Raw genomic sequence first — 20522 nt, forward strand, 5'->3', positions numbered from 1 at the left:
GCATCTAATCCCGATGTTACTCTCTGCAGACAAGACTACTAATTCTGGATAGACTCTTGAGGTGGAATTGACCTCGCGTAATACTTCCAAAGCCAAAAGGCCCGATCTTGCATTCATTGCCAATCTTCACTCATTGTTTCAAGATCCTCCTTCGCCTCGCTCAACCTCACTTTCTTTTCGAGAGCGCTTACACCGGGATCCGGCATCGGGCGTGGAATGGTCTGTGCTTGTTCTATTCCATGCATCGTGTCACTTTGAGAGCTCCCATTGGATCTGTTGGATTAGCTTATTTCGTGCCTCACATCAAGTTCCCGCTCCTTGTCCTCTTGGGGTAGTTCCGCTGGCACGTGAAATCGAAGGAGGAGGTTCCCTCTCGTGGTGGAAATTCTGAGCTCGAATCTCGACTTTTCATCTTTTGGTTTTGTATGTGATGGTACTGTCTATGCGCCATGAATCCATTGTTGGTCCTCTTTGACATAAGAGAAAGAATGACAGGCAGACTAGTATTTCAATTTGTGCTATAAACAATGAAAAGAATAAAAGAATGTTTGGCAATCAATTGGCGACAGACACTCTCATTGTTGTTGTTGCTCTCTGCCTGAAGCTTTTCATCTCTTCTTCAGAATTGGACAAATTCACAGAAATCTCTGTGGGCTGCTACCCCTCTAGATAGATAAGATAACGAGTTTACCAATCATATCGTCAAGTCCCCGTCTGGGGAAAAACCGCCTAGCCCAATATCTGACTGGCAGCCCACAGCAACCCCTGTATTCAACTACAAATAGGCCGTTGCCACTGAACCCATCTCGACTTACACTGAGGGCCATATAAATATCCATCCACGCATGGATATCTAAGCCCTCCAGCTGTTGGGGCCAGTCAGTCGTGGATTTTGGCCATGTCTGATATCTTCTGAGTGGAAAGTGAAGCGTTTCTCCTGAAAGCACATCACGGCCATCTCGCGCACTGGCTTCTTTAATTTTCCTGGCAAGTAGATATGGCCTCCCGTGGTGGACCGGAACATAAACCGCCGGAGCGAGTTCAAGAAGCTCTCTTTAGCCTCAGGTGTGCAACGATACTCAGTGTTGGTACCTTTCCCCTGGACACCATAGAAATGGAGAGTTGTTTCGCGCCGGGGTGTAAATTGATCGCTATAGTGAGGTCCGGGAAAGATACCAGTGAGCCAGTCGAGCTGAGAAACGCCTCTTGGCTCGCTCAACCGAAAGGAGTAATAGATCTCAAATGATCCAGTCTCTTTAACGTTTTCTCTGAATGGAAGATGATGCACGTAAAGACGAAATTGCTTTGGATCGTGGAAAACCAGGGTACTCGAGAGGAGGATTGGGAGAGCTTCGTTATACCTGGAGGGAAACGGTGTCAATACATTCCCGGAAGGTAATACTATAGCAGAGGGGAACTCACACTTGTTGAAATGTCAAAACAAGATTCATTCCCTCTAGGCACTGCCCAGACTTGGGCAGGAAGAGAGACGCATCGGGCACCCTAGGAGATGAACTCTCATCGCATCTACGGTCGCGTCAGTAACCCGTTGGTTTAGGATGATAGAGATATTTGTTCGAGTCTTTGGACTCAGAGAGAGCAACGTGAACTCGGGAGCGACCAAATAACTCCCGATATATACGCCATCGAAGCTCCCAGTCGAGCTTTGTGAACAGGCGTGATCTCTTCTGGTGGGACTGCCACTGTGCGCAGAATCCGGGTTCCATGGCTGGAAGAAGACGCCGTGGAGCCTGTTCCACTGTCAGCATCGATCCGTGAAGGAGGTCGGGTATTACTTACGGGTGAGTGTTGGTAGTCTATAGATTTACATGGTTCTGAAAAGGAGATGACAGCTTCAAGTTCCAATTAATAATTTGCAAGCTATGTGGCAGAGATCCGCAGAGATGATGAAACAGTGACTTTTATAAGAGATATTAGGGTTAATGCTACAGCATGAGTCATTTGATGTGGTTGTTATGTTTAGAGTTGGGGCAGTGATTTCAAAAACCCAGACGCAGCTTGAAAGTCACCCCTTAAACGACTTACAGCGAGACTGGCTCGAAGTAATGGCATGAATTGACTAACCAAGAACTGTAGAGAATCTCAGTGAATAAAGAGAGTAAATTCACTAGCAAGTAATAGTAGTGTAAGCGAGCGTGATATGTAGCAAGGTTAAAGTAATTGAACGTAGATACTGACAAGGCTCGAGCTGATTTCTAGTGAATTTGAATGAATGAAGCAAGGCCTCCTATATGCATAAGTGATAAGTTAACTAGGAATGTTCAAGCACTGGCAAACACTGCCATGCATCTACCTACTTTATGAATGGGCCGTAAATGTTTATAATGTCTTCCCAATACTCTCTTGATAACTCCTCTCATCTTTCTCCTACATCCTTTCTCCTTCGTATCATCGTATCAACGCCACAAACGTCTCCCAAACCTCCCCAACATGGGGCTAGAGTTTGAGAAGGGCAACGCCCAGAGGGGCTCCTTGTTCTTTAGGAAGCTATCCCCGGAGCTCAGACGGCAAATCTTCATCTATCTATTTGGAGGGTCAAAGGTGCACATCAAGTTTCTCCAAAGCAATGAGCAGCTCAAGCGTGAGGGCCATCCTAAATCGTCAAGGGTCCCGGGGTGGTGTCACTGCGTCTGCAGAAAAGGGTTAAAAGTACCTATCCATCCACACTCAGAAAAAGACCACAAATGGTGTTACCTGTCGGCGAATATTATATTTACCTGCAAATGGGCGTGAGCATACCAAACCGATATTATGATTGAGTCCAGGCTGACAGACTGTAGCTATCAGAGCGGTCTTCCTGTGCTCTATCGTACGAACGAACTCATCCTAGACAATCCGCAGGACTACACAATGTTCAGCTCTTGGTTCAACGCCAAGCAAAAGTATATTCGATCAATGAGCTTGCATCTCGAATGCCCGGCTGTCTACGATGCTCACGAGGGTCTCTGCCACTTGTCTACCGCATTGCCTAAATCCTTGCTACTGCAACGCCTGGAAGTGCGAATGCTCCTCACTGGTCTTGGAACTCATCATGGAGGCTTGGAAAGGGACAAAGAATTGATGTTGAGATGTCTTAGAATGTTCCTGCGGGGTGGCCTGAGCAAAGGCAAGGTTGAGCTGCTTGTGTTGCATCTGCCGGAAGCTATGAAAGCGATCGTGGAAGGCGATAAACAAGGCGATGTTGCGATTTGGGAAAATGTCGATTGCCAGTTTGAACCTGACGATGGGTTTGTTAATGATGACAATCGCCCAGAAGAAGAAGCTCCGGAGTCCGACGACGAGAACCATGGCCTCTATATCTTTCCCACACAAGGGGACTTCTAAGGAAATGTATCAAGCATGGCAGATGAGCTAAAGCATTATGAATTATCTTCTAAAGTAGCATGGAATGTTTGTCTTCGCTTCGAACGTAGTTGGAGCTCCCAATCAAAGATAAGCATCTTGGAATATAGAAACTTTACACATGGACCCCCATAGCTACGTCGTTCTTCTTTGATTTCTTGAATGGAGTTATTGATGGTCAGTTTTGACAAGGCAGTGATCATCATTACTGTGATATGCCCTGGTCGTAATGGGTGACAGTTCCAGCTCTTGTGTGCAATGATATGATTGTGAGAGAGTCCCTATTTCAGGAATCAAACCATGCAAGGCGTGAATTCAACAGAGATGTCTCCTTTGTCCTTTGAAGCACACTGTTTGGCAGTGCAATCTGTGTTCCTTCACCACTTTTACTCTCTTGATACCTTGGTTATGAACTATTATTCATTCCACTTCCTCTCATTTTCTTTTCTCCTTCTCTTTCTGGATCCCCTCAACACCATCAACGCTGGAAAGCCCCTTTGAGCCAACCTCAACTGTCAACTGCGAAGTCAGACATCTGAAAAGGTATATATTCTGATGAGGCGAAGAAGCTTGGGACAACTGCTTATGGCCTAAGAATAAACTGACCTAAATATCTCTCAGCTTATGGAAGCTCAACTTAGCTTTGCATCGCTTAAGATTGGCTTGCATAGGTCTTTTCATCGGTTTAGACTAAGGTCCACCTTGATCATGCAATCATTTCGGTTGCAGCGATATAGAGAGGGCCCCCAGAAGTCCCTCTTCTTCAACAAGCTCAATCATGATATTAGGCAACTTATCTACCGCGAGCTCCTTGGATCGCACAGGATTCATATGGCGCGCAAAGGACGAATCCGCTTCTGCAAAAATCGACTGTCATATCTACATGGCGGAAAAATACACACCAACATACTCCTAACCTGTAAAGCGGCGTAAGCGTATTCTTATAAATATTCATGGTACAGATCGACTGACTTGGACAGCCTCAACGAGGGAATACACCTCTTTTATCAACTCAACACATTCTACTTCACCTTCCCAACAGACCTCATCCAATTCTTCACCGAGACCAACAGTACAGCGGTCGACCAAATAATATCTTACGAGCTCAGGTGTGTTGTTGAAATCACATACGACAAGCCCATTCTAGACCTTGATGTACTGACATGGGTTCTGGACCGCTACCTTCGGCCTGATGATGTCAAGGTCAAGCTTGATATTGTCTCAGAATGGGCCTGTAGGCCCTTCAGCAAGGCTTGCAAAGAGAAGACTGCCGAGGCGCTGGGGCGATTTCTCGCACTTCGAAAGCTGGGGGCTGCTGTCGTCGTCGTGCCTCACATCTTTAAGGAAGTCATGCAGAAGACGCTGGAGACTTCGGGTCCTCACATTTAGTTTGAGCTTCGTGAGGCAGAGCGATCGAGACCTTTGCCTTTCACTGAACTGGACGAGTTCATATATTATTTTCGTCCCGTAGCCCGTCAGGTCCTTCTTCACTGTACTTCTTCCCCCCCTTCAGCACATCAGTCACACCATGAATGGAGTTCTGCATCCAGTGCTGCGTTCCGTTTGGAGTTGCGAGAGTCTTGGCCACGACACCATCTCCAACCAGGTATTTCTCATCCAGCGTCCCCAAGTACAGATCAAATATTGGGGTGTAATCAGCTGAGCGCCATGCGAGCGACGTGCCGCAGTCACCACAGAACCCACGGAATCGACCAGGTGAGGACATGTACTCTTTGAAGGATGCGAAAGTGCCCAGTGCTGGACTGATGTGCTTGGGGGATATGACGAGGAATTGGGCAATCAGAGAGGATGTCCACTTGCGACACATTGTACCTAGTTTCATGTTTGTTAGCTGTCTTGGTGTCTATCGATGGAATAGACTTACATTGGCATGCTGATGACTGTTCACAAGTGAGTTAGCTAAAGTGATTAAAGACCATTCATGTATAACTCACAATTGGTGGCCATGGGTACTCTTCGTTAAAGTTGACGGTGTACCGAATAGCACCACAGAGACATCCGCCTGTGATAGCAGAAGGGGTATCTTGGTTGTTATCGTTCATGATGATCTTGTAGTGTGCGAAATAGATGACGTGAGGGGTAGAATATATATCAGTTGACAGCCACTGGTATTAAGACCGAAAGGTCGTCGGTTTAGGCGTTTATGTGTACGAGAAATCAGAACCGATTGGATGATATTCCCGTGCATTGAATACAGCCAATCATGACTTGCACAGACACATGAATGTGCTATGCACATTCGACTCTGGTCAACGTTGTACATTGGGAAATGATGAAAAGTATGATATGAGAGATGCACTAGTTAGAGATGATATAAGTTAAGGTTCTACTCTCACAAGAACAAGTAAACAAGAAAAAGTACAATTTACCCCCAGGATCCTATAACCCAGAGAACCGCCTAGTTACGGGATGCATCCATACGTGCGGCCTTAGAGCTTTGGGTACACCAGTGAGGCGAGCGTCGTTGAAGAGCAAGACAAATATCCGAAACAAACATTGGATGATGACGAAGAGCGAAACCTAAGGTAGCCAATTGTGCGTTTAGAGCAATGAATCACTCCAGGCTACCTAACGCTACAAATAAGGCATGACGAGCCAGCCAATCGATATTCTGTGTATATCTCGTTTGTATTTCTACGATAAATTGGTTGATGTATCTCTCAGAGACAAACGCCGTCACAGTCATTCTTCCTCAACCTGCTCATTGCTCTCGCTATCAGTTGAAGAGTCGTCACCTTGTTCCTCATCAGAAGACGAATCATGGCGGCTCGGAGGCTTGTGAGGACACATGTTAAGCTTCAACCCCCCCTCTAGCTTTTTCGACCATATTCCCTTCACGAGTTCAGAGAAGCCATCCATACCACAGCCATCAATTACACAAGTGATCCGCCCCTTGCCGACAAGCGTCTCTAGACCGACTTTGATAGCCTGGCTTGCCAGTCTCTTACTCTCAGCAGTGTGCTTGGGCCATGGCTCGCCGTTGCCCATATGCACATGAAAGCGCAGGTTGAGCTCTTGCTTCATCTTAGACAGAGTATGGCACAGCATTGTGAACCTGATGGGCTGTGGCCTTCCCGTCTTCTCAAGTTCGCTTCCATAGCAGACCAGATCGCTGAATTCGATCGATACTGGGGTATCAATGTGTGTGAGTAAATGTTTCAGGTCAGGAGCAATCCGGTATCTTTGGAACTCCATAAATTCACCCGAAGCTTCAAACTCGAAAGTGTTTGTCTGGTAAAGAATCTTGATACCCTGTTCAAAGCTAGCGACAGTATAGCCATTAGAAACAGTTGCAGGGAGCACAAAAATGACTTACGCTGGCTTGCAAGTAAGAATGAAGGCTGATGACAAATAATATCTCCAATATGCATCTTCTTCATCGTCATGGAAATGTTGATATGACCCTTCGAAACAAAGGAAATGCACCAATTGGCGGTCAGTCGGCCGGGTCCTTGCCTTCTGCTCCCGATCGTTGCCGCTCGGCTGCGGAGCGCGTTCGATATGAAGCCTGCGTTTGCCAAACAAGTTGATCAAGATCATGTCATGAATTTCTGGTGGAACATTTGCGAAAAATGGAGACTGGTTCTGCAGAAAACCGTCGGTGAACCTGATAGTCATTATGCTGTATCGAGTGAGAGTTGACGCAGGAGAGAGTTGGGATAGTATCGGGCACGGAGGATATGATACAATATTAGCGGAGGCTTCCGGGGATGTGAAGAAAACGCTAGAAATTGAGAAGCGGGCAGCGACGTCAACAGATATTAATGACTATAGGATACGGCCAGAATAACAGGCCAACTCATTTGCCGATCAATTAGTGGTTGGCTCAATATACATGTAACATCGACTTCTGCACGTTGGCTCAACAATGATCTGCATGATGGCTTCAGAACTACTCATTTCGAGGGTTCCCAAGATGTAAAGTTACTAACGTGTGTTTTTGTAGTCTAACAGGTCCTTACAGCTTGGGCTACCCTCTTACCAAACTCCATTATTCCATCTGAGTCTTCGCAACATCGCCATTGTGTCTTTCTGTCTTCACACTCTTCTTCTATCTATCCTACTTCCAACCATGTCCCCTTCTATTACTTGGCCCAGAATTTGGATCCCAGTTGTAGCCCCGTATATCAAATTCAAGTCTTCCACTGCGTCCTAGGGCCAATCTACCTTCTTCCGACTGCCAGCAGAGATGCGTAACATGATATACAAAGAGCTTTTCGGGGGCAAGGTCGTTCATATCTGGTTCCATCGATGCAGAGAAAGTTATCATCGGAAAGGAGCTCCAAATGATGCCATGTTCCAGTGGCTTGCACTGTGTTTGTCCCCGTGGTCGTGAGCCTGTTCCTCATTTCCACGCGGAATATGACCACGAATGGTCTTATCTGTCTACAAGCATCCTCAGTGCCTGCCAGTCTACGTAAGAATCGACAGTTTTACCTCTGGTCTTTTCCTCTGGCTTATGTGGGAAGACATGCCTTCTGAGAAACTTCAGATCTTCGTCAAGCGTATCCCCGAGGACCCCTCTGTTGCCAAGGCCATCAAGAAGATCCGGAATATGTTGCCAAACACGAGCATCGAGGTTGTCACGGAAAAAGAAGGAATAGTCTGGGATCTTGGAGAGAGTGGCGAAAACGAACCGATTTCTATTCCCCCCTCCGAAGCATCTGATGTCGAGGATGAGGCAAAATTGTTATCTCAATTATCTAACTAGGCTTCTCTTGCAAGCATGAAGAATCTCAAGAAGGACCTCATAGGAATCTAGCTCATGATCCAAACTTATACACCAATCATCTGTCGTGGCCCATATCAACCCCCAAACAATAAAACAGCTTGATCCATCTATAATAATTCAATACGCATCGTATACAATCATACAACACTCTCAGTTCCTCTTACAAACATCCATCGTATGCAATAATACAGTAACCTCTTACGTCCTCTTGCGAACAACATCCCGAACAATGTTTCTACACTCACTCGGGTCCTCAAAAACATGCCAGGCTTCAACCGGTACATTCTTGAATGCCTTTTCAAATCTCTCTAGCTGGTTTTTCTCTTCAATACCAATAGCAGCGACGTCTGTGGCCTTGCGAATGAGTATCATCTTGACCCAGCCTGGGAATGTTCGATAGCTACAAGCGAGTCAGTAAAGAGGTACTGTATCAGTCTGAGCTACTTACATCTCGCCATATGCCTCGGGATCGGATTGTGTCGAGTCACCGATGAGGATGAGCTTTCTCTTTGGTAACCACGAGTGAATCTTCTTCATGCGATCTGCCTTGTACTCCTCAGTTCCCATTGTCAGCGCCGACAGCAAGCCCGCTACAGTGCGCCAGCTCGAATCTCGGAGGATCAATGTGCCTTGTGGGAAGTAGCGGTCTCGGAATTCTCGAAGAAGAGGGTACAGGTTGTATGGAGATGCTGAGAGGTAGAACCAAGGGGTATCGCGCGGGAGAAGAGTCTGAAGTTCGGAGTAAAGCTCGGGCATGCCAGGGACCGGTGTTGGCTCGTCGACAAAGGTGGTCTTGAGGATGCCTAGTGGATCGCTGGTCAAGGTGACTTTGATGGTATCGTCGACATCTGAACCATGTTAGTCTAAACGGCTGAGAGCCAATAATCAAAGGAACATACCTGATATGATGGCCCAACCCTCAGGTCCAGCATAGTAAGTCTGCATATCGTGAAGGCCTTGAGTGCCTTGAGGTAGCAACGCCGTGGCATCAACTACCGACCCCTTATGGGCGTGATGAAGAGGCTCAACGCTCGTCGTAATACCATTAATACTCGTCGGTCCCAACTTGATCTCCTTCTTCTTATGCTCGATCCAGAAGACTCTCGCTGCTTGAATATCCCAGAGGAACGGAATGATTCTCTTCTCGATGACATCGCGCTCAGCCGCATCGTCCGCCAGACCCAACGTTGAGGCAATCCCAGATACTATATCCGCCACGCGACACTTAGGCTCGTTCTCAAATACAGCAGCGACAAATTCGGCTTCCCACTGGTCGGTCTCAGGGTTTCGGTACGCCGTGTTATCCATCAACCACACTATATCGCCAGCATCGACGGCTTTTCCGAAGGGGTTCCATTGTGCAAAGCGCGAGAGCCACGCTGAGACATTGACAGGTGCTGAGAGAGCAGCAGCTTGTGTCTTTTGAAAAGCAGCGGATTTGGGATCGGGCAGATCGTGCTCGACCTTGTCAAAGTTTCGGGTCTTTCGAGTGCGCAGTTGCATATCGGCTGCGAAAGCGCTAGGATCAAAGTCTAGTTTGTCCGCCATCTTGAAATGCGACAACTAGCTAGAGATATATACTGTAAGATGAGTTGCCTTGGGGAGGCAAATGAGGTCCCGTGCTGTATGAGTCCTAGGGGCAGCGAGGCTGTATCAGGAGCCGCAAGGTCTCGTGGATGTCTAGGTCAGGTTTCAGGGCGTGAAGGTGCAAAAAATAGGCAGCGAGACAATGTTTTATGCTTATTCTCGACGAGGAAGTCTCATGGATTACAGGAGAAGGTTCAAGGTCTCAGTCACAGGAGGAAAGCGCGTGTGTTAAAGGCCTGCCAGCAGCTCAGGTCTTGGCTTTAATATACGTGACCTCATGTGAAGATCAAATCAATAGCGCAGGAAATTGTTTATAGAGGCTGCGACGTGCTTTGTTTAGGGTCTTGGACTTGTGACGTCGCTGCGTGATACTAGTGACGCCGATCTTTTAGGCTTGTGGGGTTGGAGGTTTACCCGCGTGGGCGCTATGCCCAGAAGAATGGCCCGTCCAAAGCCAAGATTGGACCGTTTGACTGTGGCTTGCAGCGGTCAGTGCTATAATTCTGTCAAAAACAGGAGTCGGAGGGCATTAGAGTGTGTTCATGTTGGCATCATATTTGCAGTTGACCTCTCGGATGTTGGATTTGCCAGGCGAGAAAGGACCCTTGTAGTGATCGATCGAGGATACAGGGGCTAGATCAACTGCCGGATTACGTCACATCCTCAACTCGACTGTTGACTGTTGGATCACGAGATGGCCTTCTAATGTATGGCCACACCAGAAACTGAACGGACATTAAATCCTGCAGGTTAAGAACCAGCCTTCTTGGTGATCAACCAACTTTAACTTAATCTCTTACCAACCGATCTTTACGTTTCATGGTGTCCCGCTTCCTGGTAGTAGATCCAGCATCGAGGCGGCGATCTCGGCCTCGGGAGAGCCCCCTGTTAGTCCCTCGAGGTTCGGCCCGTACGTCAAGAATTGACTTTGTAGTTACTGATGGGGCTCACAGGGTTGTCAATTTCGTATTGACATAGCGTATACATATGAAGATGCTCGTTCTCCCTCTCATCACTATAGTGATTCTATCTACTCCTAAACGCCATCCATTCATCCTGTCTTTAATCATATATGCATTTCCATGTCTCTAACCACCGGGTATCAACCAATACCAATGCAATGCAATGCCAAATGCAAACTGGAAAACAACTCATCATACACGCTTGCTTGAACTACCATCCCCCGTATAACCAACCCTTCTTCTTCTGTGCATTGAACAGCTCATCTTTGATCTCTTGCACAACCGCTTTAACCACACCCTTCGTGGCCCTTTCGCTTATCGTCAATGAGTCGTAGAATAAATGGTCGTTCTCAACTGCACAGTCAGCCGTGACCTTGTCCTGATCGATGATGAGATCAGACATATCAGCCTTGACACATGAAGTCCAGACATCGGCGAATCGCATCGTCGCGTTTGGTGACATTGTACCGCGTCCTCGCAGATCTACCACCGCCGCACGCTGCATCTCACCCTCTGTCATAGCATCGAGAAGCACCTTTCCAATGTCCACCGCCAGCCCGTTACGCATGGGGTATGGAGCTTGGATAACACGCTCGTCCTCGTATGTCTTCTTCGCCGAGTCTTTTGTGTCTTCGCTGTGCTCAACTGGCTCAACACTCTCGGCTCTCTTGCTCTTGCTTGATGCCTTGTCCTCAGAAGCCGGCTTCTGGGGTTTCTTGGTCGATCTCTCAATCCACTCAGCAACTGCAAAATCTACCTCTTGATTCCAGTATTTGGTCAGTTCCGCGGCATTTCGTGTGTGCTCTACTACGCTGTTGGGTGCTGGTGGCGCCTGTCGAGTTTGCCACGCCGGTGTCAAGGATATATCGAATATCATGGGCGCGATAATGCGAAAGCTCTCGAACTTGCGTTTGTCGACACTATCCAGAGCGCCGGGTGCCGTCAGCTCTCTAATCTGGGTTTCGGTCGCATTTGTCCAAAAGTCCGAGTACGCAATGGAAGTTGGGTCTAATGATCGTTCGTAGAGTATTTCAGCCTGGTCAAGGATAACTCTCGCCATATCTGTAATAATATCTTCTGACTTCGTCCTTGGCATTGCGGCCATGTTCCAGACTTCCCAAGTGCCGAAGCTGAAGATCCAGAGCGTTTCGCGCGGGGGAATTTCAGGTGGTGGCATCGCGAGGAAGGTCTTCACTTGGCTGGCTAGGTCAGGGACTTTGTCTGGAGTTGGGTACTGTTTAGAAATGTAGTTGTAGTCAAAGGCTGGCTTCTTCTTCACGTCTGTATGTTTTGTGATGTTGAGAAGATCTTTGACGCCTTTTTGATGGAGTTCGTTGCTGATGAGGCCCCTGTTCGGTTGACCATCTGGCACAAAGGAGAGATAAGAACTGCAGTTGAGCTAAGTATCTGTTAGTATGTAAGACCGATATCACATTATCGAACTTTGGTAACTAACCTCGTCACATAACTCTTCTGTCCATGTTTTGCGTCGGGGATCTTTGACATTACCCACGACATCAGGGGATCCAAACACCACGATCCTCAAATTTGATTCGGGTTCTGGCTCATGTCTACCCCAAGAAAGTAATCCAGTGTAGCTGTTTCCGAGCTGTCCACCTGATAGTCGATTCGGTAATACGCCGAAGATAAGAAAGCTGGTGAAGAAGATGGCAGCGATTTGAAGGATAAGCTTAGGCGCGCCGCGCCAAACGCGAGTAGAGCAAAAGATGAAGACATTTTTCCCACCAAGTCTACCCATGACAGAATCTTGACTGTCACGGCGGCTTGGGAGTTGATGATCGAGCTCTGCGGGTGATTTCCATCGTGCTTGAAACATGATGCGCTAGAGTCGGATAAGAGAAGTGACTGAGAGAAAAAAGGCACGGCGATTTCAAGTACTGCTGTGGGCCATGGGCAAAACGTATATGTTGTTTGGTGTTGATGTGGCTGAGAAATTATAGACAGAAATAGGATAAGTCTAGAACTAGAAAATGCAAATCCTATGCCGATGATCCGGTGGTGGACGCCCAATTCGTGGAAGTGGCCTCTTGAAGTGATCGAGTGCACGTTTTGAGAGGAATGTAGCCGGTGGGAAACAGTGATTAACTTTGAGCGAGGCGTTTCGAAAGCAGGACGGATGAGAAGCTAGAAACGGCTTCAAGGGAGATGTTGTAGAGAGTAAAGGCTATGACAGGGTGTTATGCGAAGTTTGAAAGTCTAAGACGAGAGAGTTTGAGGTTGACAGGAGCAACTCCTAGAGCAGAGATCAGAGGCTATTGCGAAAACAAGGCTGTAAATAAGATGAAATAGAATTTATGGGGGAACAAGCGATTGATTTATCAGGGATACGATAACAAGTCTAGTGGTTACGTTTCTACTAAAACTAAAACTGAGGTAAGTGCAGTAACCTCCGATGAAATAGATGCAACAGTCATTGCCAAGCCATCTCTCATCACAACTTGTTGCGCGGCCAAGACCTTTCACAGACTTGGTATCGCGGGATGTGGTGAGCCTAAAGCGATTCAGGAAAGGGAGGACAAGGCAGAGACGAGAGATTAGAGGCATCCTTGTATGGAGAGTGGATTTCCATGTGGCCAAGAGAAATAGACCAGCGAATCTCATCGAATTGCCTCTCATCCTCTCCTGAATCTCTCTCTCGAGACGATTGAAGCCAACAAGAAACGTCACGTCACGGTTACAGCGGGATCCGGCCGGCGTGTATGTACCCACATCCCGGTGCCGTCTTCCGGCCTCGTCATCCGTGGCAGCAACGTTGTTCTCCCACTGAGAACCCGTTATTTCCTTTGGCCTTCACTTTGTTAAGTTAAATTAGTCCCAAGAAATGCGTCGTCAGCAGTGGAGTCTGAGCCTCCCCCCAGACCCAAGTCAAGTCAAGTCAAGCTAGAACCGAAGCCACGGGTGAGCACAGGCCAAGAATCTCAACTTCCAGAACTCGACTTGAGGTCTAGGTATTGTTGATGGTTTGTGGGGAAGTGAGTGGATGAGTGCAACTCAGCCGTTGATCACTGAGTGATGTGCTGCAGGTTTGGTCCAATGTTTGTTTTTCGTGACCCGCAACCGGCAATAACGCACGAGACAAACTTGATGCCTCCAAGGTAACGATGCACCCGGTTGATCACCAACGGGTATTGTATCACACAAGTAGACACAATCACTATTGTCTTGACATCCTCTTTCATCCAGCATCAATCTCTTTTTCTTCATTATTTACTGCCAAAGTAACGAAATCCTACGTCATTCTTATTTCCCCACCTTCGGAGCGCTCGATTACGCCAGATATAATTTAATGAGCGCCCAGCCTCTACCGCCTGCATTTCACCAGTAATCGACTCATGATGAGGTCTGCCCAGGAATTCTACTGCCTACAAGTCTTGGGAGACTAATGATGGATCCAGTCTCTGTGTTACTCTATTCGAACAGACAAAAGAAGTTTTTATCATATGATGATGTACCCCAAGCTTTTCCCAGACATAAAACGAAGATATCTTCATCGAGCAAGCCATCGCCAAGAACCACCACATATCGAAAATGGTCTAGAATAAACGGCACTCTCCAACAGTATTCCTCACATTCGACTATTAGATCTTTTATTTCCGTCCGTCAGTGAGAACTGAATGCCGTGATTCCGACACCTTCAGCCATCGTACGTAGGTATTGCACACTGACCTGATTGTTTGAGGCTCTCAGCTCGGCAACGCCGCGTTAGTTCACCAAACCTCACAGCCTCGTGGCTCAGGTTAGCGTTGAAAGTTGAAGACTTCTGAAACCGTGGCTGCCGGTTTGTTTGCTTTTTCTATTCTTGGACTCAACAGATGACAGCTGACTGAATCACGAGTACCAGTGAGCTCGAGTAAAAAGATTCATCGCTTTCTGATGTGAATGTATCGTGTCATGCCCCGATTCCACAGATGCGATTAAGCTTTGATCGACATTATCATTCACTTACGTAATTCTCAGCAGTGTTACACAAGCCTGAAATGGGAATGTTACTCGATGACGCACAGAAACGGAGGGGAATTGCTCGACATGGCTGCTTATTCACAGCTGAATAGCCTCGCCTTGTTATCGACGATCCATTTGTGTACATATTTGATGGAGCATGTCTGGTCGAGAGGTCAGCTCCAGTTACCTGTTGCGAGAGTCAATTTAACATGAGTCGTCTCAGATAAGCTTAATCGCCATGGCCAACACCATCGCATATCCATTCACCTATTGGGAATGTCATGATAGTTGGCATAGCGGTTGCAAAGTTTATGTCATTAGACTCTGGGGGATTAACCTTATCGGCGTGTTGGCTGCCACCCACGTGCTTCCATCGTCTTGGCAAGTTAGACTCAGAGCGAAGCATTGAGATACCGTATAGCAGCCCATCCATCAGAGGCCATGTCATGGGTGTCGTTGATACTGCATATGATTTCCTCCGATGCACTAGATGGGCTGAATCATGCTCGGAGATTGCCACGGTATAAGTGGCAGAGCCAAGATACTTAGCGAATAGAAATCATGTCTTATAACAATAACCTGTCTGAGACTTCTATAAGAACAGGAACAAAGCTCAACCCCTTTGCCAAGCCGAGACCCATTGTACAGACTCTAGGCCCAGTCAGAGACTATCTCGATTACCACTTATACGTAAGGAGTTGAAGGGCGAGCTTGTGTGAGTAGATGTAATTAAAGCTGCCCTTTGTCCACAGCAAGGGAGACTCTGTTTTAAGATGAATTCGCCCCGAAAATGACAAATATTCATGATCAAAGAAAACGCATTGTTTGCGCAAATTTTTTGCTCTTAATACTGCTGTTAATTGGAAGGGATAGGGATTTCTTTTTATAGACTTGGCGCAAAGCCTGGTTTACTTTGCTGTAACAGAAGCCTGCCCCACTACCGACGACAACGCTGTAGGACTAAACTAAAAGCCCTACTTGTCAAAGCTAATTGCTTGGTTCTCTCATTGAGTTTGTTGATTGTAACAACTGATGATACAGTTGATTTAAATATTCTCTTGAAAGAACATCATTGTTGTTCTGCTGATTGGACTTGAGAAGCCGCGTCAGAGTCGTATTCGAGTGGCTTATGCACGTGCAACTCATCCTTGCCTTGTCTTGCCATTGCCAGGCTTTTGGATCGGGTCCCTTGAAACTGTAAATCCGTCACCAACCACGCATCGGGGTCAGGTCCATTAAGTTAGTCAGGTTGTCACTTTGTCTCCTCAGCCTCCTCCCAACATCTCATCCCATCATTTCCATCGCGGCAATCTACATCAACTATACCGCCGAATTCTCCGAGCCTCTCTGCATCAGCACCAGCCTCACCCAAAAACATACTTCGGCTATCGCTGCGTTGCGTTGCGCTGCGCATTTAGAAACAAGCTTACGCTCCCTTGCTGCCCGCTATCGATACCCGGGCTCTTCTCACGCCCAAAGCCCAAACAAGACACCCTATCGATCGACCACTATGTTAACGTTGTCTCTTGCGACTGCGACCCCTTGAGTCATGCCATGATCGCGTCTCGATCGCCTCCTTCGCCTACTGTTTGCTTCGCCCTCCACTACACCATCGGGTGCTGCCCCACGGATGCGCTGCCCTTTTCTCAGTATCGGTTCCCTTACGCAAGCTCGAGCGCGGAAGCGCTCCCCCCACCCAGCCGCCGTCGACATTTTGATTCACTCTCCTTGACGCAGACCTCAGCCGGTTCTTCGGTATGCTGTCCCATCTGAGGTTCCACAGGCGAGGGCCCTCGAATCCTGCCTCGCCTACTCCCGATAATAATCCTACTTCGCCTACATCCACTGTGCCTTTCTCTCCCGATGCACTCTCTCCGGAACTGCGAACGACCTCGTCGAATCCTTCTGCATTGCCTCCCACTCTACCACCCATAGCCCGTGTTACCACAGAGGACCTTGGGAAATCACAAGATAGCCGCCAAAATGCAGCCACAAGCCCGCTAGATCCTCCTCGACCGCAACCCAACTCCAAAAGCTCATCTAACAAAGGATCATTCATTGGCGGTGTCGCTCTTAGAAAGTATCAGCGGGATTTGGAAGCTCAGGCTCTTGAAACTGCGGACAACGGAAAAGGACCCAGTCTACATGGACAACATTCAGCATCTCAACCATCATTGACCTCAAATAACGCTCCTTTGCGGCCATCGCCACAAGTTCTGAGGAATACGAAAGCCGCATCCTCTTTCAGTACACCTACAGATCTTCAGCACTCAGCCGCTGTGCCTACCGGTCGCCGTCCTGCAGGTACCCGACTGGTTACAGAACTCCCCTCGCTTACACAGACAACAAGCAACACCGAAATCCCCAAGCCCAAAAAAGGGCTACCTTTTCTTAAAAAACCAATGTCGACTCTATTGATGAGGCGCAAGAACAGCCAGCATGCTCCTGACTTGCGCCCATTACCCTTGGCTCGGCGCGGGGAGGATCCGATATATGACCCTCGTATCATGGGAACTCGGGTCCATGATTTCAGTGCCCCGCGACCCAAGAGGAACACCCCAAACAGGGAAACAGTGCAGCCTCCTTTCGCCTCGCCAGTCCCTAATTCCGCTCCCCTCCCCACCCAAGAGAGGTTTTTGAACCCAGCTGCCAATCAGGCAGATGAGACTCCTCTCTCGGCCACACCTTTAACCCAGCGAGAGCCTAGTAATGCTTCCGAGTCTATTTACTCCCAAGATTCCAGGGCCCTCAAGATGACGCCAAGCACTGCATCTACTGCTGCTCAAATCCCTGCAGCAGAGATGGCCGCCCTCGCCTTGTCAGATGCGCCTCCCGTGCCTCCCAAGGACAACGCTCCCATCTCGGTTCAGCCAAGGTCGCCTCAAGCATCACGGTTGATCGATGAAGAAGCATACATCCATGAGAGATCCACTTCACCTCGGGCTGGTAGATCGAGAGGTCCCTCACTGTCTGGATTGTCAGGCAAAGACATCCCTTCTGCGATCCCTCGACATATGAAGAGTACCTCCTCAAGGTTTAGCTTTGACATGATTGGCGCTGCAAAACAAGAGAAGCTTCTTGAGGACAGGCATCGACAACGAGAGCTCGAGAAGAAGACGGCTGAACCCGCTGCAGCTCGAGACTCGCGTTTTGATGATTTTGATGACGATGGTTTCGATTACGATGCAATGATGGAAGACGATGGTTTCGAGGAAGATATTCCTATGGTCGGTGATGACTATGATGATATGGACGACAGCGGATTCAACGGTGAATTCAATGACCACATAGACAACCATCTGGATAATAACATGAACAACACGCTGAATGACCCCATGGGCGGGCATCTCGACAACAACCTAAACAATACGCTGGGCAGAAACGTGGTTGACGACCAAGACGATGAGCTTGATCCAGATAACGATCAAGAGAACTTCTCTGGCTTCGTCTTCCAACGATCGGGCCCTACATCGTCGTTGACAAGCCCACGCAGCGCAGGTTTCTTGCCAACCCCGAGGGATGCAGAAGGCAATCGGATCGGATATGCTATGAGTCAATACACACCGAATATACTCGGAGAATTGTCTCCCAACCTCCCCCTCGACCAACAACTGAATCAAGAGATGCAGGCAGGTGGACTGGGGATCCAAGGACTGGACGTTCCGAGAGTGCCCAGCCTGGAGAATGAGGCTGCATTCCAGAAGAACCAAGACTTGCCACCAATTGACACAGGGCGCCAATTAAATGATGAGGAGCTCTATTACGATGATGGGATGCTGGAATTCGAGAGGAACGAGTTTGCTGAGGATCTTGCTGCCCCTCCAGAATGGGATGATACCCCTTTTGACGAGTCGATATTTGACAACAATGATACCGATCAATTCGGTCGACCGATCGCAGGGGCATTTGCGAATGCATTGCAACGATCCGCGAATCAAGATGAGCCGAATCGATCGTCGGATATGACAGCGCCATTCTCTGCGGGTTCAGAGATGTCCAAGACTACGGCCCATACATCACTCAGTGTTGAGGAAAAGCAACCTGTCGAGCCTGAGGCTCCCCACGACAGTCCCAAACCTCAATCACCTCCTGGCCCTTCAGCTATGGTCCCTTCGTCATCACCTCCTAGCAGTGGTACCATGGCGGCTTACCAGGCTGCTCTCGCTGCCGCAACTTACAAGGCAGCAGCATCGGGCAAATTTCAACGGAGTTCTTCGCCAACGGCTGATGAAACCATTCTATCTGAGCCAAGCCAATCGCCTGATACACCAGACCGCGATAATTCTTTTAGGCAGGACGACTATGAGAGCTTTGATGATTACGGTGGCTACAACGACTCTTATGAAGACATGGCCGATTTCGAGCTCGATGATGATGCTATTATTGCTGAGGCCAACGCAAGCGCTCTGGCTAATGACTGCGATGGTTGGTATGGCCAGGAATTCAATTTCTACTCAGCCCCAGCTGGCCAACAACAAGGACCCGAGTTTGAGTATGCTAATGGTGGCTTCTTCGGACCCAAGAATGGCTTGGATCGCAGCACAAGTGGACGCATGATCTCGAGGGAGCCGAACTTGACACCTATCACAGAGCGGTCAGAGTATTCCAACAGAAACTCGTTCATGAGCCTTGGTATGCCTGGCTTCAGCGGAACACCTCTGCAGAGTCCTGGTCTAGCTCAGCTTGCTCTAATGGGTGATCGTGGCGACGAGATGACATTGTCTGCCCTACTCCGTCTTCGATCCAGGGCTTGGGGTGGCTCTCAAGCCAGTCTTGTGTCTAGCCAGAATGGGTCCCCTCGGTCAGAAAGAGGTGACCTATCTAGCTCACCATGGGGTCAAAGTATTATGAGCCCAACGACCTTCCATACTCGAAAGAACTCGGTCCTATCCACCATTAGTCATGACTCGGACAGTGTGAGCGCGTCAGGAAGCCCGACTTTGACAGGTGGCATTCCCGGTTTGACTTTGTCTCCTCCTCCTGTCCCGACACTGGCCAAACTTGACACCAGTGTTAGAGGGGATGTCCCGGTAGCGCCTCTAAATATTAGCAGGCCCCCATCAAAGTCTTATGACAACCCTATCTCTCCGATATCCGATGCTGAGAGCATGCCGGCGTCGGCAATGGTGAGCCCTCTGGAGACTTCGAACAGGGCTAGCATGGTTGAGCCAGGCTCAGCTCCAAAGCGTCCGGGTATGGGCCATCGACACAAAGGCTCAGCTGATAGTATATCATACGTCAAAGAGGAAGATAGTGGAGCTACGCGCTGGGTCATGGAACGACGACGCACCGGGGAATCTGGCCAGATTGAGATTCTCGAACGAGAAGTTCTTGAAGGAGGGCGAATATAGGATATGATTCGCTGTTGTTGTTTTATGAATGACTAGATACGACCAACGGAAAAGGAACAAACTGATACACCATGGCATGAGGAGTTTGGATTGGGATTGGATATACACAGTAGACACCGGTGCGAGCCGTAGGCCCTCGAATATAGGAGCCTAGGCCATGGACAAAACAGAAGGGAGGAGCACAAAAGTCATTAATGGTGTTGCGGAGCTATATATGGGGGACACAAGCACTTATAGCTTTTGCGTTGTTGTTTGTATATAATTATGGACGATGAGAGTCTCAGTCATACCTAGACCAATCATCAGAGATATAACAGAGCGTACAAAAAGGAACAACTCATTCTACCATTGCTGCGGTGTCTGGTGTTCGGCGTAAGGGACGTTTTATGACATGACAAGTACTTTATTTACTGTTCCTTCCTTTCATCTAGATGTAACAGGAAGGGAGGCGTGGAAAAGTCTTGACTCTTGCCTGCCTCTCATATTCAAGTTACAGTTGCACGTCTCAGAAAGGGCAGGCACAAAACTGTTCAGTGCAACTGC

At 48.2% G+C, this 20522-nt stretch overlaps 9 protein-coding genes across 9 annotated transcripts; 4 read left to right on the forward strand and 5 right to left on the reverse strand.

Annotated features, from left to right (window-relative positions):
- Nucleotides 1-1538: 1538 nt before the first annotated feature.
- Nucleotides 1539-2073, reverse strand: FOIG_07849 (uncharacterized protein; the record flags this gene model as incomplete). The annotated part of the gene is made up of 2 exons (XM_031207559.1): nt 1539-1751; nt 2047-2073. 2 exons carry the CDS (start codon nt 2071-2073, stop codon nt 1539-1541), a joined length of 240 nt encoding a protein of 79 aa, XP_031063092.1.
- A 378-nt stretch (nt 2074-2451) lies between these two features.
- Nucleotides 2452-3345, forward strand: FOIG_07850 (uncharacterized protein; the record flags this gene model as incomplete). Its single annotated transcript, XM_031207560.1, has 2 exons — nt 2452-2750; nt 2802-3345. 2 exons carry the CDS (start codon nt 2452-2454, stop codon nt 3343-3345), a joined length of 843 nt encoding a protein of 280 aa, XP_031063093.1.
- A 796-nt stretch (nt 3346-4141) lies between these two features.
- On the forward strand, nt 4142-5464 carry FOIG_07851 (uncharacterized protein). Its single transcript, XM_031207561.1, has 2 exons — nt 4142-4292; nt 4344-5464. The coding sequence occupies exons 1-2, from the start codon at nt 4195-4197 to the stop codon at nt 4750-4752; spliced, it is 507 nt and encodes a 168-aa protein (XP_031063094.1). The 5' UTR covers nt 4142-4194; the 3' UTR covers nt 4753-5464.
- On the reverse strand, nt 4289-5482 carry FOIG_07852 (uncharacterized protein). The gene is made up of 3 exons (XM_031207562.1): nt 5319-5482; nt 5249-5264; nt 4289-5196 (listed from the first exon to the last, which is right to left on the reverse strand). Exons 1-3 carry the CDS (start codon nt 5424-5426, stop codon nt 4811-4813), a joined length of 510 nt encoding a protein of 169 aa, XP_031063095.1. The 5' UTR covers nt 5427-5482; the 3' UTR covers nt 4289-4810.
- Nucleotides 5483-5979: 497 nt separating this feature from the next.
- FOIG_07853 (uncharacterized protein) lies at nt 5980-7142 on the reverse strand. Its single transcript, XM_031207563.1, has 2 exons — nt 6701-7142; nt 5980-6646 (listed from the first exon to the last, which is right to left on the reverse strand). Exons 1-2 carry the CDS (start codon nt 7000-7002, stop codon nt 6067-6069), a joined length of 882 nt encoding a protein of 293 aa, XP_031063096.1. The 5' UTR covers nt 7003-7142; the 3' UTR covers nt 5980-6066.
- Nucleotides 7143-7327: 185 nt separating this feature from the next.
- On the forward strand, nt 7328-8249 carry FOIG_07854 (uncharacterized protein). The gene has a single exon (XM_031207564.1). The coding sequence runs from the start codon at nt 7757-7759 to the stop codon at nt 8093-8095; it is 339 nt and encodes a 112-aa protein (XP_031063097.1). The 5' UTR covers nt 7328-7756; the 3' UTR covers nt 8096-8249.
- FOIG_07855 (uncharacterized protein) lies at nt 7951-10271 on the reverse strand. The gene is made up of 3 exons (XM_031207565.1): nt 9016-10271; nt 8565-8964; nt 7951-8516 (listed from the first exon to the last, which is right to left on the reverse strand). Exons 1-3 carry the CDS (start codon nt 9662-9664, stop codon nt 8315-8317), a joined length of 1251 nt encoding a protein of 416 aa, XP_031063098.1. The 5' UTR covers nt 9665-10271; the 3' UTR covers nt 7951-8314.
- A 162-nt stretch (nt 10272-10433) lies between these two features.
- FOIG_07856 (uncharacterized protein) lies at nt 10434-13857 on the reverse strand. The gene is made up of 2 exons (XM_031207566.1): nt 12122-13857; nt 10434-12064 (listed from the first exon to the last, which is right to left on the reverse strand). The coding sequence occupies exons 1-2, from the start codon at nt 12500-12502 to the stop codon at nt 10877-10879; spliced, it is 1569 nt and encodes a 522-aa protein (XP_031063099.1). The 5' UTR covers nt 12503-13857; the 3' UTR covers nt 10434-10876.
- A 2528-nt stretch (nt 13858-16385) lies between these two features.
- FOIG_07857 (uncharacterized protein) lies at nt 16386-19979 on the forward strand (the record flags this gene model as incomplete). The annotated part of the gene is made up of 1 exon (XM_031207567.1): nt 16386-19979. The coding sequence occupies one exon, from the start codon at nt 16386-16388 to the stop codon at nt 19977-19979; it is 3594 nt and encodes a 1197-aa protein (XP_031063100.1).
- Between the last annotated feature and the right edge of the window lie 543 nt (nt 19980-20522).

Source organism: Fusarium odoratissimum, assembly GCF_000260195.1.
Source record: "Fusarium odoratissimum NRRL 54006 unplaced genomic scaffold supercont1.11, whole genome shotgun sequence".
Taxonomy (NCBI): domain Eukaryota; kingdom Fungi; phylum Ascomycota; class Sordariomycetes; order Hypocreales; family Nectriaceae; genus Fusarium; species Fusarium odoratissimum.

Bases quoted from the DNA above. Each gene is read 5' to 3' on its own strand.
- FOIG_07855 (XM_031207565.1), bottom strand. From the start codon at position 9,664: ATGGCGGACAAACTAGACTTTGATCCTAGCGCTTTCGCAGCCGATATG. The intron at 8,965-9,015 runs GTATGTTCCTTT...AACATGGTTCAG, and splicing joins GGGTTGGGCCATCATATCAG to ATGTCGACGATACCATCAAA. The intron at 8,517-8,564 runs GTAAGTAGCTCA...ACTCGCTTGTAG, and splicing joins CCCGAGGCATATGGCGAGAT to CTATCGAACATTCCCAGGCT.
- FOIG_07852 (XM_031207562.1), bottom strand. From the start codon at position 5,426: ATGAACGATAACAACCAAGATACCCCTTCTGCTATCACAGGCGGATGT.
- FOIG_07854 (XM_031207564.1), top strand. From the start codon at position 7,757: ATGGTCTTATCTGTCTACAAGCATCCTCAGTGCCTGCCAGTCTACGTA.
- FOIG_07851 (XM_031207561.1), top strand. From the start codon at position 4,195: ATGGCGCGCAAAGGACGAATCCGCTTCTGCAAAAATCGACTGTCATAT. The intron at 4,293-4,343 runs GTAAGCGTATTC...TGACTTGGACAG, and splicing joins CTCCTAACCTGTAAAGCGGC to CCTCAACGAGGGAATACACC.
- FOIG_07856 (XM_031207566.1), bottom strand. From the start codon at position 12,502: ATGTTTCAAGCACGATGGAAATCACCCGCAGAGCTCGATCATCAACTC. The intron at 12,065-12,121 runs GTTAGTTACCAA...ACAGATACTTAG, and splicing joins CAGAAGAGTTATGTGACGAG to CTCAACTGCAGTTCTTATCT.
- FOIG_07853 (XM_031207563.1), bottom strand. From the start codon at position 7,002: ATGACTATCAGGTTCACCGACGGTTTTCTGCAGAACCAGTCTCCATTT. The intron at 6,647-6,700 runs GTAAGTCATTTT...TACTGTCGCTAG, and splicing joins ATTCTTACTTGCAAGCCAGC to CTTTGAACAGGGTATCAAGA.